Source organism: Hemiscyllium ocellatum, chromosome 14 (assembly GCF_020745735.1).
Source record: "Hemiscyllium ocellatum isolate sHemOce1 chromosome 14, sHemOce1.pat.X.cur, whole genome shotgun sequence".
Taxonomy (NCBI): Eukaryota; Metazoa; Chordata; class Chondrichthyes; order Orectolobiformes; family Hemiscylliidae; genus Hemiscyllium; species Hemiscyllium ocellatum.
The window spans coordinates 42,814,830-42,833,870 of NC_083414.1; the positions used below are offsets into that span (position 1 = coordinate 42,814,830).

The following is a 19,041-nucleotide window of genomic DNA, read 5'->3' on the forward strand; positions in this document are numbered from 1 at the left end:
CACCAGCTGGGTACGCTGGGTGAGTGTGCACTGGGATCAGTAGCCATCAGCTATATACAAATAAATAATTCAAGTTCTACTGAACTTGCTAAAAGCTGAATTGACTCCAAGAGTAACCTTGTCCACAGTCCAAATCATGATATGGACAGCTTGTTTCTTTAAAAATAAAAATGAAAGGAAGGAACGGTGGTGGGATGCTATTTTTGGAGGGGGTCCTTAGCTCATTGGGTGACCCCGAGAAGATAGTATGCCCCTTCTTTCTTACCTACCTATACTTCAAAACCCACCAGTCCAGCCCCCACACTGACATTAAGTGGCAAGGAGAAGTTCACTCTTATTTTATGCACAAACCGAGGTCACTGTGAACACTGACCATCGCACTTCGGGATTCATGGCTGGCTTCTTTATGATCTCACAGAAGTGTGAACAACTGAGCTTTCATGTTGCTAGGACTACTGGAACTGAAGACGGTGGAATATTCTACAAAATGAGATGCTGTGGGTTGGATTACTTAGCTTAACCATGCCACCCCATCCCCACCCCTGGAATATTCAGGCCTCTACTTCAATAAGATCATACCTTATTCTTCTAAAATCCAACAACTGAAGGTAAAACTTCCCCAAACTTTCCTCAAAAGGCAATCCTTTCATCTCAAGAATCAACTTAGTGACCAAAAAGATCACTTTTTAAATAACAAAATCGAAATGGTACACAGTACTATACATGTAATCTCACCGATATGTAGCAAGATTTCTCCCGCTTTCATAGTACATTCTCTTGCATAAAGGGTACCATCATTTGCCTTCTTATTACTTGTTGTACATGCATGCCAGCTCTTTGTAATTCACATGTAAGGTCATCCCAATCTCTCAGTACTACAGCATTCTACAGTCTGTCCCCATTTAAATATTCTGCTTTTCTATTCTTTCTATAGAAGTGCAAAACCTCACATAATCCGGCACTCACTTAACCTACTTCTATCCTTTTAGAGATTCTTTTCCTTGGATTTTCACTACAGAGAAAGGGAGCTCGAATTAGGCGATATCCTGGCTTTTCATATCCACCTCAAAGAAATGTCTATGAATGGCTGGAGTTTTGCTGAAGGGATGTGGAGTTACAGCAACATGGGATACAGTCAGACTCTTTGCTTCAGGAGGAAGATTGGAAGTAGCTGTAGGAGTGGTCAAGTGTTAATGTGGGCTGGTCAAAAGGCCCAGCTCAGTTCTCTGGTATCTTTTATTAATTGTAATAAAATCATTTGGGTCCTTTAGTCTTTACGCTTTCACGCCCTCTTATAATCCTCAAGTCAACTCACACTTGCCATCAATGCTATGTCTCATTATAACTCCCAAACCAACTTACGGCCTTCTCTGCTGATTTCAGCAAGGACACACCAGGCACAGACCTGAAATTTTAACTTAGTTTAATGCCTTCATGGAGCTATAAATTATGTTTTAGATTAGATTCCCTACAGTGTGGAAACAGGCCCTTCGGCCCAACCAGTCCACATCGACCCTCCGAAGAGTCACCCACCCAGACCCATTTCCCTCTGATTAATGCACCTAACACAATGGGCAATTTAGCATGGCCAATTCACCTAACCTGCACATCTTTTGGATTGTGGGATAAACTGGAGCACCCAGAGGAAACCCACGCAGACATAGGGAGAATGTGCAAACTCCACACAGACAGTTTGCCTGAGGCTGGTATTGAACCTGGGACTGCTGGTGCTGTGAGGCAGCAGTGGTAACCACTGAGCCACCGTGCCATCCTTTTGTCTGTCTGCTTTGTCATTGTCTTTGATTAAAAGGCATGAAATGATTAAAACTTCTGTTGTTGATCAACACTAATATCAACTTGTAGAAACACCAGCTCATTTTTCCGAAAACCTTATGGCTTTTTTTCCTGCTTGCCAGCAAAATTCAAGAGCTGTTGAATCGGATCTCTCATGCCATTTTATATTATTCAAACATTCAGCTAATTCCGTGAAAATTCAGGCCTTTATGTCCTCCTTTAAGCTTATTTTCCTGCCTACTGTTATTAGAAGGCTTTTTTTGTATCATCTATCATAAAAATGAATACAAAGTGCTTGTTCAAGGCTTCACGATGTTCTTCAATCTCATCTCACAAGGAACCAACATTTACTTTAGCTCTCTGAGCTCTTACTGTTTGTTTTTCAATTTCCTGTTGGCTTATTCTCAAATCTTACATTTCTTCCCTTTTTTTGATCACCCTTTAATAGTCTTAAAGATTTTCCTAACCCCTTGGCCTATCACTAATCTTCAAAGCTGCATGCCTTTTCTTTCAACTTGATACCATTGCGAACTTCTGTAGTTAGCCATAAATACTTTCTCAATGGAATACATTCACATAGCTACATTAATAATCATGTAGAATAGAGTATGAAAATAGTCAGAGAGAAACATTTTTATCGTTATCATTTCACAAGCATCAAAAACATAGCTTCACATGCACTGACAATTCTTGGAATGCTCACAATTCTGTTGTTAAATCCAACTTTTAAGTTATTAATTATCAGATTATTTAGTCTCTATTGAAAATCAATGTGATTTTTTTTTAAACCCACCAGTACAAATCTTGTAATTCCTCAGAAAAATAAACAAACTTTGACATGTTCAGTAACCATAAATTATTGGGTTGCAATCTGAACGGAAAAATGTGACCACTGAAATATCTTGCAAAGGTTTTATATCCTATGTAAGAGAAAGTAAATTAACCATGCCTTGGGCATAGAATAATTCTCGCAAATTTACTATAAAGGGAAGGTCACGTAGGAAACGATGGGCAGAAAACTAGGCGAACTACAACTCAGGATCCCCTCGGCTCGGATTCACAACAGGTTTCCCAGTTGGACAAACCTTCATGCTGGGAGTGCCAAATTGTTAAAATTACTGTTATCATCTCACAAATACATTGTATTAAATTATTGCACCAAGAACCTGTAGGGCTTCTCACTTACAGATTCAAAATTGACAATTTGGATTCAACAAAGCTAAGTAAACCATGAAAGTAAGAACATGCCATAAATCAAAGCAGGAGAATTCGTAAAGTAACAATGTAAATTTGCAACATGTAATCTAAGCATTAAATGTCTTGCTTCTGTGAAAGTAGGAGAGCTGCTGACTCACCGTCACCAGGAATGATGCGCAAGGTTACAGTGTTTCCAGCTTCCTTGATCAGGTTGACAATATCCGAGTGGGACTTGTTGGTAATCGAGCATCCATTAACAGCCAAAATGCGATCTCCAACTTTAAGCTGGCCGCAACGGTCTGCAGGGCTTCCTTCAATGATCCGACCTATTTTGTGAGGCATGGCTACACATGCATTGCCTGGTTTTGTACAAGTTTTAATTGGGAAGGTGGTAAAGGTGAACCATTAGGAGAGGAGGACAGGGAGACAGAAGGTCAGGGGTTAATTTACTGTGCCACCAAGCAAAATTAATGATGGAATGCTTTACATCCCATGGTTGATGATCAAAACATTGGCAATCTGTTCTACAAAATGCAGCTGTGAAGTGACAGTGTGCAGCTCCATCTTTAGCTCTTCTAAAGATTTGTAGTTGTTAATAATAAAATATAATCTCCCACAAGTTTTGCAAGGTCTTCAAGAGTTTGCATGCAGTTCCAGTTAGGTCCATGGTCTTTTCCTTCTCTACAAAATAATGTATCTGCAGGATTCCAGTGGACATTTGGGACAGGTGTCTAGCAAGGAAATGCCAACTGCAATTGGCACCACCTGCTCCAGGAAGCAGGCACTCGATTGAGATCTATTACTTCAGTGACATTTAATAATGACACATTGCTAAAAGTGAAATGTAAATTGACAATCCTCATGCAAGTCAACATGAAACGTTTCAAGCTCTGGGTATTGTGAGCAATCAAAGGACAAATGGAATAAATATTGAGAGAAATATTCTGGCACCTTTAATCAGGTTAAAAAAACAACTAACATATGCTGGTTATGTACAAAATACAAAAATGTATTTTATTTTAACCAGGGAAAGTGGAAATTTGATTAATGTACCTTTATATCCTCTGAAAATTTGAAGGCCTTTGATTAACCAAGTGCATTTGTACCATTGTATAAACAGGCATCTGAGCTCTCATTCAAATTAATTAATGCAAAGTGGAACTGTGGATCAGCAAGCATTGCACATAAAAATCACAATGACCTGGGGATGCGGTATTAATGAAACTTCCAGAAGTCAAAGGAGACACCTTGGTTAAACGTCATTCCTTCAGGGTGTCAAGATTATAATGTAACATCCAAATAAAAAGACTGATTGTGGCTAGCCTCACAGTTTCTGGTGCTCACCTCTGGTATTGATTAGGCCAAGTTTAGGAGTTCTATTACGTGAGTAAATTTAGCACTTTGCCAATGTTCTGTTCTTTCTCATTGCAGAAAGGCAAGCAAACCTTAAATCCAGTGATTTCCATTTGGAATCAAGACGTTAGTTTCTATGCTACAGCTTTAATACTCAGGGGAAAAAAAAAGTCACTGATTAAAAACTGTGAGCTGCAGTATGTAACAGCAAGTAAACTGTGTGGATTCTTATGTAATCTCAAACTTAAAAAAAAAGCCAAGCTTGAATCAGCTACACTTGATCATTAGCAAAGAAAGCACACTGATTGGAACTCAAAGAATTGCTCAGTTAAGATGAACCACACAAGTAGCAAGGCAAAGCAGAAAGCAAGCATTTCATGCAGGGTTTTAGGAAAGTCCAATGACCATAATAAATCCACACAAAATTAACAAATCTACGGATACAATTAATCTATTGTTTTAAAACAAGTTTGATCTAGTACTTTTCCAAACAGTAAAAAAAATCAAATACTTGCAATCACCTTGTGATTTTAATACAAAAGACAAATTATTAATAAAATAATGAACTGCATTAAAAATGTCTGTACATACAAACTCATTTGAATGATTGGATAAGTCAGACATACAGGAGTGGGTTCACCATAGAAATATTAGTTCAGCACAATTAGATATCTAATATCTAATTGCCAAACATGTACATTGTAGTGTATCATGTTTGCATTCATAAATCTGTTATTTTGAGCTTGTAGTTTATTCAAATATGTTTTCTTTCAAATATAACTTACCAAATGTGGTTCCTGCTTCTGGTCGACTAACTGACGAGACAATAACAAAACCAAAGCCTTCATTTTCTCCACGCCGGATCTCCACGTCATATGGTTGCACACCCCCTCCAATACCAGCACCACCAGTGCCACCTCCACCAGCACTTCCACTGCCAGAGCTCACCGTGTTCAAAGAGTTCTGACTGCCCTGGGGGGTGCGCTTTTCTTCAGTCAGGGAAACTGCTTGGTTGCTGCTGTGATGTGATGAGACTGGAGAGGCAGGTACTTCAGTCTCAGGCTTTGGTACGGCTGCTGCATTGAGAGGAGTGAAACAAAATCAGTTTCTAAATGGAAGAACAACATCTCAGTTGACATTTGAATACTCAGTAGGACTGAAAGAATTCGAGTAAGAAAAAAGATGGATCCATCCTTAGCTAACATCTGTTTAGGTAATAGACCTACCATGACAATTGCTTATAAGAGAAAAGGAAGTTAGCATAAAAGTTAGCTGGGAGTTCTCAGTTCTGATTTGCATCAGGTCAACAATCCTATCAATATGTGGTTGAAGACTTAATTAATCTAAGATATGACGCCACACACAGTCAATCAATCAGTCTGTTGGTAGTCATTTCTCGGTTCACTCTGAATATTAGAACTTGGGAAGTTTGGAGCCATAACCCGAAAGTTGTCAGAAGAATGAAAAATGGTTTATGTTATTTTTTTTCCCAACAAGGCGACTGGCAATAAAAAAAATTGCTCTTCATTTTGTTAACGGAGTCATAAACCTCAAGATTGCTAAACCCTTCATGGTCAACAGCTTTGAGTTTCCCCTGAAAGGTTAATCAAGTTGTTCAACAAGTACCTATGCAAATATCCCAAACCACATCGAGTAAGTTACCCTGAAACTACAAGATGATGAAGTATGTACAATTGGCCTCAGTCCCTTCCATCAGCAAAATAAAACTCAATTTATAAAAATCAAGCAAATAAAAATCCCACTCTTGAACACACTTAATGACGACTTACATTTATAGGATGCTTTTAATAGCAAGATGACTTGAGCCACCAGAAGATCTTAGACAAAATGTGGCACTGAGTCACCTAACTGAGCATTAGTAATGGTAACTTAAATTTTGGTCAAAAAATTATATTCTAAGCAGTGTCAACAAGTAGAGAGAAGGTAGGGAAATGAAGAGAGAGACAGACAGACAGACAGAGAGTGCATGAAGAGGTATTTAGAGAAGGTGGAGAGGGTTACGAAAGGAATTCCAGACTCTTTATTTGGGTCTTTAGTTGGGAGTTAGGAGCTGGAAACTGAGATCATTTTTGAGTCTCACACCCGCATTGCATCAGTGTCAGTGACATAAAGAGATTTTAAATGGCAAATTTGGCAGTAGAAAACTCAAAGCCAGTACTGTATGGGGCCAAAAACTACATCAGGAGGGTGGTCTTCAAAGACAGCATTCAGGACTTCAAAAGGTCAGATAGCAGAGGGCCAGCAGTCCTATGCAACTCCCAAGTGCCTGAATGCTCATGCCTCAGGTACTGTCTCCACTCTGTTCAAGTGGTAACTTTGTGCCATAGTAAGAGTACTGCAGTCTGACAAATGGTTTTTATAACAAGATTCTATATTAGCAATCACAACAAACAAAGGTTCTCTGACAGCACTGCGTGAACATGCTCAGAACTTCAGCTCTTCATATTCTTACCTTTGAAAACCTGGTTCAGTCTCTTTCTGATTGTTATCAAGTTCAAGATAAAACCACAAGATATAGGAACAGAATTATCTCATTCACCCGTTGAATCTGCTCTGCCATTCGATCTCTGCTCATACGTTTTTCAACCCCATTTTCCTGCCTTCTCCCTATAATCTATGATCCCCTTACAAATTAAGATCCTCTCTCTCTCTCTGTTTTAAATACACTCAATGACTTGGTCTCCACAGCAATACTTCGACTGAGTGTGGGGTCAAGACAGGCAGTGCTAGACAGATGGAAGATTGTTTTGGTGAGGCAGAGGTTGTGGGATTGAAATCTTGCTCATGGTGAGTTGGAATGCTAAGGTTGTAAACCTCAAGAAAACGCTCGGCAGATGTAAACATCAAGAAGAAAAGCAGGACCCTCAAACTCAACCTCCTACAAAACAAATCATTGCTCCATCCAAATTTAGCATGCTACTCAACAGTTGGTCACTTTCCAAAATGCAAAACTCCTTAGAATGCAGATGGAGAGTGTGTCTTCATTCCTAAAGAGTCTCAAAACCATTCCCAAGCTCTATGCCACATGCACACTACTCAGGACAGTTTTGTATATAATTTGAAAAGTGACAAATTTGAGCACATCACAAAGGCATCCTCCACCGAGGAGGACTTGCTTTTTGCAGATATAAGAAGGCTCACTATGTTCTAACATGTGCCAGTAAATCCACAAGATTAAAAAGCACAATGGAAAATGATACATTCTATACTTTCAACACAAAATCTGTTGTTTTCAAGGACATGACAGCCATGTCAAGACTTTCTGACACAAAACTTTGCAATTCCTAACCTCTGACATAGTCAGCATGTGAAGTTTAGGGAGTGGAAGAGTAAGTTGGGAACAGAGTGTGCCCTATCTCCCAGGCTTTCCAAGGACTTACAGAACTGCCTGTGACATGAGCTGTTCTACAGGTTTATCATTAACACTAACATAAGCTGACTTAGGCCATTTTTGAATGAATGCAGCTGGATGACTCATTGTTGAGTGAATCATCCAGAGATCTCAATTCTGCCTCAGTATTCATTCCAAAATGATGTAGGTTGCTTGTTGCTGCCCAGCACAGATGATGAAAGCATTTGTCTCATCTTGCAGAGATGCACTTAGGGAGAAAAAGACCCTACAAGTGCGTAGATCTTGGAAAAACTACAATTAGAGAGAAAGATTGTCAATTTATGTGAGCCACTGCATCAGGATGTGCAGCATCAAAGATTCTGAAATGAGTAATGTAAAAGAAATAAGGTTGGAGTAACATGATGAGAATGAACCAGATTCACCTTCAATCATTTATTTAAAATATCAAGAACAGGGAGAGTTGCTATTTAATCAATAAATTGTTTTTCATATATAATTTAAAAATAGGACAAAATTATTTTGTTTCTGCAAAGTTATGTAATGTCTATGTGAAAATCTTCGTACTCCAGGAACATGACCTTTCTTGCAAGAGCATTTTGTTGCTAATCCCACGTTGACAACTACGTACCTGGAAAAACCACTTTACGTCTCACAGTCAGATTAACATGACCCTGCTTGGCTGCTTGTTGCATTAACTGAACAACAAGTTGGTGGGACTTTCCAACTACGGCTGTGCCATCCACACATATTAGCTCATCGCCGGAGCGTAGCCGTCCATCTGCATCAGCAGCACCCAGTGGCACGATATGACCTATGTAGATCTGGACCAAAAGGAACCAGAAAAGTTTTTCAACTCAGCATGTATCAAGATCAGTCGCAATATTTTGCTCCAAACATGCTAATTGAGTAGGTTCAACACAATTAATTCCCACTATTCACAAGTAAATGAACAAGGAAAAGTAAAATAAAAGCCCAATGTAGTTCTAATAAAAGCTCATTAACAGACTGCAATCAGTTTAAAATTGAGATATTATGAGTAGTATTAAACAGAACATATATCAATGAGTCAAACATTGTACCCAACAAAGTATTGGTACTTTGGACTAAGTGTGCAGGTGTTCATCTTGAGCAGATGAACATACTATATTTTTCTCACTGTTTAACAAAATAAAACGTTGCCATTGACTCCATGCTTTTACTGGAGTGTCCAAGACAAAATACAAAAAATATGTGGCCTACAAGAAATGGTTAATTATTTTCTAGAAGATGAGCATAGAAAAGCACAAGGATAGAGTAATCTGTGGAAAACTGAAAATAGAAAATTATTCAAAATATTTCAGGAATTCAATGAGTTACTTCAATAACTTGCAAAGCCAAATTCATCTAAATGATCATTTAAAACATTTACCATTTTGTGGTAGCTGCAGTGATTATACAAACGTTAGTGAGAAGACAATGTGTAATCACAGTCTGCATGTTTATGCACTGAAGAGTGAAAATTAGTTCCTCATACCCTCAACAATGAATTTTTAATGAAACAACAGATGCACAATTCAGAATTTGACACTTAAAAGCCTGCACAGCAGGAAATCTTTGTTTGACTTCTTAAAATACTGATAATCTTCAAACTGTTACAGCTACAAATTCAGCACCATTTTAGAGAACTTTAAAGGTTTAAAGTTCTTAATGTCAATTTAGCTGATGTTGAAAACATTTTGCATGCGAGAATAACTTCTATTAGCTGATGTGCTGAGAGTAGGGCTGGGTGGCTGCAGTGGGTGACCGGTGGCTCACTGTGCAGTTTTAAAATGAAACTGTGCATCCAAAGTCATGGGTAGGGTTCTCCACCTGATGACATTTCCCCACCTGGGGAAACTGATGCCATACTGATGGGGTGGAGGGCAGGAGCGATCACCGTGTGCTTCAGGAAGGGGTTCTACTGGTAAGGGAGTTTGTGGAGTTGGGAGGAAGAAGTCCTTCCCCCTTGCCCCACTCCCCAAGTGTATGGAAACTCTGTCTGGCTCCAGTTAAATGTGGCAAAGCAAAGGGTTCCAAACCTCGTGAAAAGAGGAGATTTCAAGAATTGTATTTACAAAAAATATGGTGAAATAGTCAGAGTTTTATTAAAGGAAGTTAAGTTTATCTTCCCTCTATTCTGAAGTTTATGAAAAAAAATTAATAGAGTCGAATAATTGTACTTTCCTCAATCTGCAATCATCAAATTTTATAAAGAAAATGACAATGTATTATTAGTAAAGCCGACTGAACTTAAAGCAATCGATGCTGCTGTTCATATGCACAGTTACAGACACTCTTGTATAGCTGGGTTCATGTGCATTTCTAAGTTAAAAGAAAGAATAAGCACAACTTATGGAACTCAGTGGAGATGTTCCTGATGCTATCAGAGCAGGCAGGTATACCAAACCTGGCATTCAGGAAGGTACCAAACTTCATTCTAAGCAAGTGAATAAGTTTTGTTACTATCTAAAGGGAAGGAAAGTGACTTATTACTTTGAGGTACTCTTTTCTTCTGTAAGGCTGGCCACTAAAACTGGAAAATGAATTCAATTTATTGCGTGATAAAATGAATTCAACACCATTTATCTCCATAAGCTCAGCATATGCCATAGACACTACTGAATTTACCAAAACTGCAACAAAATCTAATACACAATTAATAATTTGTGTACCACTTCTGTAATTTTAAAAGGGGAAGTATGTCTTTGTTTCACATCAGGTTCAATATAGAAACAGGGTAAATCTTAATTTCCCAAATGTAGCATTATAAATAAGAGCAATAGCAAGCCAACTTTAATTACTCACTGGCTCTCCAGGCTCATTTCCACCAAGTATCCTAAAACCAAATCCAGTTTCTTTTCTCCAGAGGAAAATATCTTGTTCTTGATAATCAGGAACTGTGGAAAAGCATATAGATGTCATATCACCAAACATGTGTGAAGAACATAATGAAGGTCAATTGGTTTTCATTAACAACTGGACAGAGACAGTATTTTGTTTGCCGCACCGACAGTTTTAAGAGCTTTAGAATGGTTCAGCAAATGGCACTATCAAGTTAAAGGCTTCCACTGTTAGAATCAGTGTCACCATCCCCAATTGATTTTAGGTTTAAATCACACACTGTGGTTTTAGTGTTGCAATTTACTGCAACAGCTAGACTGTGAATCATGGCAATGTCGCCAAGTTGGCTGCAGGGTAGAAACTCAATAAGGGCATTGCTGGCAATAAATCTCTGACACTTTGACCGAACCTCACCTTCTTTCTCAGTGGTGGATAGCAGATGTCCCCTGTTAGAATTATACCAGGCAGAGCAAGTAAGATTATAATCTGATTGAATAGTGTCTTTTTGGAGCATTTAATAATTAATGGTTAATCTGGTTATACTGTTAGAGAAATAAAATGCCAGCTTCACACACTTCTACACTGCGCATTCAATTAGATGTTCAACTGGTTAAAAGTTAAGTGAAATCAGGACCCAATTCATTATAAACATTAATGTCTGCATTGCTAGGACAGTTCTTTTATTGGGGATAATAATGCATATTCCCTTGTGCTTGGTGCTGAATATCAGCAGTACTTAAATCATTTATCTGTCACCTTTCTCCAGCAAATATCCATTGAGCAATTACTACATCGGCATCATTTTATATGCATTTAACCACCTACATTACTCATCAAAACTCTGACAGTACTGTTCCTAATTAACTTGCTGACAGGGTGAATGCAAAATCAAAAAAGGAGACACGAGTGCTTAAGACAGTTTTATGTAAAAAATGGATTAAACAATTGAAATTTATCCAAAGGAAGTTAATTTGATGACATCAGTAAGTTAATTGATTACTTTGCTACTGAGCCACTTAAATCAGAATGGCTCCAGGTTTGAACTTTAGCCTGTGCAAAAGCTGGAAGGACAACATTAGACCTTAGTACCTTGAAAGTGAGGCAAGGCAAATGAAATTCAGTTAAACGCCCGCCTCCTGACTGCGATTTACTAACCACCACTAAAAGATTTGCATACATGATTATACACGAGTGGCTCAGTGGTTAGCACTGCTGCCTCATAGCACCAGAGATCAGAGTTTAATCCCACACTGGGACAACAGTCTGTGTGGAGTTTGAACATTCTCCTCATGTTTGCGTTGGTTTCCGCCAAGTGCTTCAGTTTCCTCCCACAGTCCAGAGATGGATTGCCCATGCTAAATTTCCCCACTGTGGGATTTGTAGGATTTGTAGGGATTACAGGGATAAGAGGGGTGGATTTGGGTGAGTTGCTCTTCAGAGGATCAGGGTGAACTCAATGGGCCAAATGTGTTTCCCACACTGTAGGAATTCTATGAATATTGCAGAAGGTCAGTATCACATATAGCTGTGGTGCTTCCTCTAGTTAAATAGCTGACTGACGGCAGTGTTAATAAGTTTTAAAGGGTTTTGGGGTAGTGTAGGGAAAAGGCATTGAAGAAGTGTTCGATCAGCCACCATCATATTAAATTGTGCAGCACATCCAATGGACTGAATGGCCCTATTTTCTGTTAGGAGATTTTCAACACCTCTTTTACTAAACCCCATATAATTTACTGTTTTCTTATATTGGATTACTTTTCCTCTCAGTTTCTTCAATTTTTGTTATATTTTATCCTTTCACCTTTATCAACCTCTCCCAATCCTATCAACAAATTGAAGGGACAACATTTAAACCTTCAAGAAAGGAAAATACTGAGATAATAATTGTAGTCTCTAATATAAAAATTCCTTATGTGATGATAAAAAACTGACCAAATATTGCGATAAAACAAATATATGAGAATTATACATAAAGTAGGAACAAGGAAAGGCAAGTCAAATAAGAATACAATTTTACAAGAAGAAAATCAAACATACCTCAAGAAAAATAAATGCTCAATAGACACAGCAACATAGCAACGATAGGAGAATAACATAAAATTAGGGTACTAAATGCAAAATAAGGATTTTCTTCAAAAAGTAAGGAAATGAATCACATCTCATGCTTAATATTCCCAATGTGGATGGTGAAATTCCACAATTTGACTGTGAAGAAACACAATCAATGAGCGTTGGAAATTTGCCACCCGTTGTAGGCCTTTGGTTTATTTATTGGTTCACCTAGCTGTGCTGCTCCTCCACTTTACCAACCATCTAAATGATTATTTCTATGTGGTGCCACTGGCTACTAAAAACTTCATTCACATTCATGTGATTTATGAGTAGCCTTCCTGCAGGAAATGATCAGTGTAGCAGGATTACAAATCACATTTCCCAATCAAATCCATCAGAAAAAAATGTAATGCTGCTAATATGTTAATTGAAGCAACTAATAACACAACTTAAATGCATTTAGAAGATCACTACTGCAATTAACATTGTTACATTTTTTTTAAACAGCAGCTAAATGTCTTGTACTGTACGTATAATTAGTAACTCTCTATCAGTAATGCTATGATGATTAAAACTTTGTTTGTTTGAAGTATACTTTTTTTTGGACACAAGTGCACATTCACCACATGCGATTCTGTTACCATTCATATGTAATTGACACACAACTAGTATTATTTTGTCTGCAGCAAATAACACTGCTGGGAGTTCCAATACACTCCTGTTCTCTCAGCAGCTTTCAAAATATTCCCTTTTGCTTCATCTGAACCTTGAACAATTATCACAAATGCATAAAAGTTCTTGTTTGCATTAGGAGATGACAAAAAGTTAAAAACCAAAGAAATGTACTGTGATCCAAAAACTGCAAATATTGGCTGGACTCTTTGAATCATATAATCATACTGAGAGTCCTCCTGGGGTTAAGTTAACCTTAGGGATTAATCCACTACTGTCACAAGAAGGTCTTTTCCCTGTGTATATCAATTCCTGGAGTGTGTTCCTAATGTACTGGATTTTTTATTTCACATTATGTGTAGATTACAGTGTAAAAATTAAAATGCCAGTAACGATGATGTCAATATATGTCTCTGGGTGTTTTGGTAGTTCAGAACACTAGTACACCGCATTTTGAAGTGTCATTCTCCACAGGAAAATCTTTCTCAAACTGCTCTTGCACAGCTGCATTAGAGGTAGAAGAATGTCAACATCCCATCAGTAGTTTTCCTGCTTATTTGGTTGCAATGAGTACAAGATGTAAGAACACAGAATAAATATATTTTTAATTCAAATTTATAAATGGAGAATGTGCAGGAAAGGATAATGAATTAATCATTTGTGTGAAAAAAAAAGGCTTGGTCAAACAATACGCGAGTGACATCATCTGCAAAACTCTTGTATTTTAGAAGATTATGTTGATTGGGTTAGATTATGTAGGTTGCAAGGAGCCTTAATGGAGCATTAAAACATCAGTATGAACCAGCAAGGCAAAAAAGGCTCATGTTCCACTGCCAGGTTCTATCCAATTCTCTGTTTATTATTTATGATGTGTAACTAACATTTATGTGGTAAGAATATAGCATAAAATGGCTTCAATGACCAGGTGCAAAGATAGACTAAGTATTTAGCCAAACTGTAGTTTTAACCAATTACATAGGGCATCTGTTCACAATACTTGACTTGTATCCCAGAATGAAAATTATATACAACACTATATTGACACAGCCTGCTGTAATATTCTGTTTACAATATGTTACTATACTCCACACAACTATTTCTAGCAAATATTTCTAACATTTTTCCCAGGCTTTTAATTGAATACAGAAGTGAAACAAGGGATTGGTTTTGAAATAGAGGTGTGAGACTAAAGATGGGATCTATTCTTGCTGCTGCTGAATTGCCGTAACTCTTTCTAAATTGCTTTATCCAACAGCTTTTTTGCAATGCAATTTGGCAGAGTAACACTTTAATGTTTCTTGCAATCATTTCAATGGACATTGTTAAAGACGATGTCACAGGAATATTACATACTGATCGTCAGTAACAGTGTAATACATTCGGTGGAATCCAAATCTGTTTAAGTCAGTAAAACAATTAGATGTTTGAGTTAAAGGTCAGCATGAAAATATTAAATAGCTCATTGCTGAGGTGCAGACCTTTTCAGTTTTAGTGACAGTTTCAGGTAACATTTTCATTTTAACATCTAGTTATACCAATGAATTCAGTGAGTCAAATAAAAACTAATACTGACTTGCAAATGACAAACTTTATTTTGTGTACTTATTAACATTGTACTTCTGACGAAAGGATGCAGGCTTTAAATTTCTCATTGTACTTACGTCTACTTTCATACATGCTTCTCGACTGAGCCCAAATTTTAAAAGGATCTGGTTTCCTTTGCACAGAACTATCTGCTTGATCCAGTGCTGGTGCCTCGTTTGAAGGGTAGTCTGGAAGCCCAGGGGCGCCCAGGACTGGTGAAGCAGTGTGCGCGCTCCGCTGGCTAGAGACACTGTGCTGGGAGCTATTCTGACTGTCCTTCCTTTCCAGTGCCTGCTGCAATTATTCAAGAGAACAGAAGGTCATTCCAGCTTTTCAGTGAGTGTTAGCGATCAATACAATGCTCCCATTTTGAAAAAAAAGTCTCTCCTCAAAGTTCGGTTGTTTACTGCAGCTGGGTACTTTACAGCAGCCCATCATTAAAACTGTACACCACATTGAAAAGGGAGCTCTGAGAATTTTGCCCATTAGAGCACAACATTTCCAACCTTTGTAAAGCAAATAATGCATTTTATATCAGACTCAAAAAATAAATAATAGGAGACTGCTTTCTTTAAACGAGGGTAAGGTAACCATAAAAAAAATTAGAAAACACACTGTAAGCGAACATATTGCTCGCACACAGATATATTCTGCCAAAGGGTAAATTTATTTGAAACTGACAAACAGGCACATGAAGGCTGACATTTCTATGATTTGATAGCAAATGCAACCACATTTCCCCTTCACGGGTCTAATACATTTTGACAATGCAAGGGCCTGAAGTTACTTAAATGTGACTTTAATCAGCGTTGCCTTGCAACCATTACAAGTGCATTAATTATCTATTTTAGGAACTCCTTGGTTAAAAGGGGAAAATACATAATCTAGGGTTGAGGAAAAAAAACACGATTTATTGCTGATCGGTCTCAGCTTCTGCATTTTACACACTAAATGTCAGTTTGATCAGCGATTTCAGCCAAACAAAAATGGCACATTCATAGATAATGCATATTCACACAGCTCCGTAATGCACAAAAAATCATAATTAGAAGATTGAATGAGGAAGATCAACAATTATGCATATTACAAACATATCCTTAAGTACACAGATCCAGATACCCTGTACTGTACTTACCGACTTAGGGCTTTTCTTAGGTGGCAGTCCTGTAAAATAGCAAAACAAGAACACACATTCAGAAGCACTGCAATAACACAACTTAAAAAAAAATACAGGAAATCCTGTAAATCTGTGTTGTGAGCATATAGTTCTTGAACCATGATAAGTTCTGTGTCAGCCATTGTGCTCACAGTCTGATGAGATAGGTTATAGCATAATGAATCCTAGGTGCATTGGTAATGCTGACTTGTGAATCAGCAGCCTCGAGGCTAGCGGTATAAACAAATCTGCATGTCCTAAGAAATCAAATTCTGCAAGCTGAAGCAAAATACAGTTTCCACAGCTCCAGTTATGGGAAACGCGTAAGAGCAAACTAAAAGGAACCTTAATGTTCCCATTCAAACAGTAGGATTTCAAGTATGTTTCATTTGCTTCTCTACTTACATCACTTCCAGCCATTTTTCATTCATAAAGTTGTACAAGTAGAGCAACATTCATAGGTTTATAAATACCCAACTATGACCACACCTCATAAATGTGTATGGAATGGCAGTTCAATAAAGCTCTGCATTTCTCTAACCTCTTCTGGTAGTTATGTCATATAAAAATATGAATGTTTCGATTGCATTCATAACGTTCACAAAGAAAAACATTTGTATTGATTATTATGAACCTGTTCCTATTTCCTAATGTTGCCTGCAAAATGAGCCATCTGCAAGGAGGAATCAATTATCCCTCCCAGCAATAATGCTTCTCGATGGCTGCTGCCAGCAAGAGGTGCTGCTCCTTTTAGAGGGACAGGTGTCCTCTATACCTCTGACATGAAATGTCCATCCAGCAACTAGGCTAGCATTATGTGCATCTTGCAAAGTGTATGAAAGATGCTCAATATAAAATGCTATTGAGGATAGAATTTAGCATTCAGATTCTTGCTTTTTATTAAGGTATGCATCCTCCTTTCTCATTTCTGCAAACAAACTACTGAAAGCTAACTCTAACTCATTTTAAATATTGCCAAAAACACAGAAGTTTTCAGATATAGAGCTTGACAGGATTTCACTTGATTCCAGAGTTTGGAATTTACAGAAATCGAGTTATTACCATGTTGAATTGTACCAGTATGTAATTCACAGCATCACTCAGACACATGCACTAAATATAATTTATCTATGCTATTAAAAGGATGATTGGAACAGCTGGAAGCCTGATTTAAAATGTTATTTAGTTACAGGTATTTGACAATCCATGTAAAGTCTATAAATCATTCCTATCCTGACTGCTGTCTATGACTGTATTTTATCTTGTAATAAATTATTAGATTAATGAGGCAGAATTTTGACAGGACATGTAGTTTTTATCTCTTTCCCCACAACCACTGTATATACTTCATACTGGTCTCAACATTAAGAGATCAGGAGTCTAGGCCTCTCTCAATGTGTGAACTGTGTGTCTGCTCGAGTAGGCACATTCTCGGCTCAATTGCCTATTGATCTCTCCCTAATCTTTAAACATGTCCATTTTTCTCTATCTTCCACAAAGTTCTGTTTGAAAAAAAAGTCTGAAGAAAATTTCTTATTTATTACTCCAACATATGACCCCACAAACTGCTGCCACTTGTCTTTCCCTCTTACATACTGGTGTCAGCCGTCTAGGACCTTGCTTTTTTGTAGGTTTTCCTTTCAGGGCAGACAGCTAGTCCAGTCTGGTCACATTCACTAACTCCTACAAGTTTTCAGCAAGGGTTCTGCTTTTCAATCGTGAGTGAAAATCACAGCTGACGTTTCCCCTCTTTGTCCAAGGTGACGGATCAAATCGAAACAACCTGAACATTGAGTTAACTTAGAAGGGCAGTTGAACACTGGACTCCAGGCGTGGCTTCCTTTGCAGAGGGGCTAAGCTCTCTATCCTTAATAAAAGTAAATACAAATTTAAAAGGTAGAGTCAAAAAATATCTATCTGCCTCGAACAATTTTATCATACGCACACATCACATCGGATATCACTGAAATTGTAATTGGTACAAATCAACATCAGTTGCTTAAATATTGATGCACTATTTTTGACTGCACTGCAAAGATACATCATTTTATAAATAGTTCACGGTGTCTGATCTTTCTCATACTAGTGACAGGCTGATTAGTCACTACTGGAGTGCAGCAGAGCTCGGGTTAAACCAAAAAGCACCAAACGCAGCAGACAGAATATTGGACCATTTAAGGTAAAATTATCACATTTGCGGCATCCACTAGACAAATGTCAAGACAGATAAAGACTCAATGTGATAGCAGCATGAGAACTGTGGTCTCCAGCAGACTGCTCCATCTGTCAGTGTTGGCATCAAAAAACACTATACTAACCACTTATGGTGCTCCTGGCCAAGTGGCTTTATTCTCAACACTTCAAGTCTATGTTTGTGATTTGCCTATCAAAACCTGCTTCTTTCCACTCTCCTCAGACTTTTCATTTCCCATCCTCTCTTGAGATTCATCCTGCTGAGATATAATTCCATTGAAAGCTTCATGTTCTCTCACTTAAGAGTTTATTCTTTGAGATTGGGATTTAGGAAAAGTGAGATCCTCTACATTTGATCTCAGTTCGGTTGTCCCACATATGCACACAGCCAGCTCACCAACCCACAACAGCTCATAGTTCTTTGCTATAACTGTGAGCTATCGTGGCTAATTGAAACACTCAGTGTACAAAGAACAAAGAAAAGAAAATTTACAGCACAGGAACAGGCCCTTCGGCCCTCCAAGCCTGAGCCGATTCAAATGTACTGTCTAAACTTGTCAGTCAATTCCTAAGCATCTGTATCCCTCTGCTCCCTACCTACTCATGCATCTGTCCAAATGCATCTTAAATGAATCTACTGTGCCTGCCTTTAGCACCTTTGCTGGCAACGCGTTCCAAATGCCCACCACCCTCTGTGTGAAGTACTTGCCGTGTGAAGTACTTGCCCTTAAACTTTCCACCTCTCACCTTGAAAGCGTGACCTCTCGTTATTGAATCCTTCACCCTGGGAAAAAACATTGTCTTTATC

At 38.1% G+C, this 19,041-nt stretch overlaps 1 protein-coding gene across 3 annotated transcripts in view; it reads right to left on the reverse strand.

Annotated features, from left to right (window-relative positions):
• The window catches only part of magi1b (membrane associated guanylate kinase, WW and PDZ domain containing 1b), a 443,982-nt gene that overhangs the window by 39,790 nt on the left and 385,151 nt on the right, over window positions 1-19,041 (reverse strand). For 2 of the 3 annotated variants that reach the window (XM_060835674.1, XM_060835672.1), the window contains 6 exons: window positions 16,020-16,048; window positions 14,962-15,178; window positions 10,541-10,632; window positions 8,346-8,538; window positions 5,130-5,420; window positions 3,150-3,350 (listed from right to left, as the gene is read on the reverse strand). In XM_060835674.1, the coding sequence (XP_060691657.1) occupies window positions 3,150-3,350; window positions 5,130-5,420; window positions 8,346-8,538; window positions 10,541-10,632; window positions 14,962-15,178; window positions 16,020-16,048 (1,023 nt within the window). The remainder of the gene's footprint in view (window positions 1-3,149; window positions 3,351-5,129; window positions 5,421-8,345; window positions 8,539-10,540; window positions 10,633-14,961; window positions 15,179-16,019; window positions 16,049-19,041) is intronic. The other variant, XM_060835673.1, reaches the window with a different exon arrangement.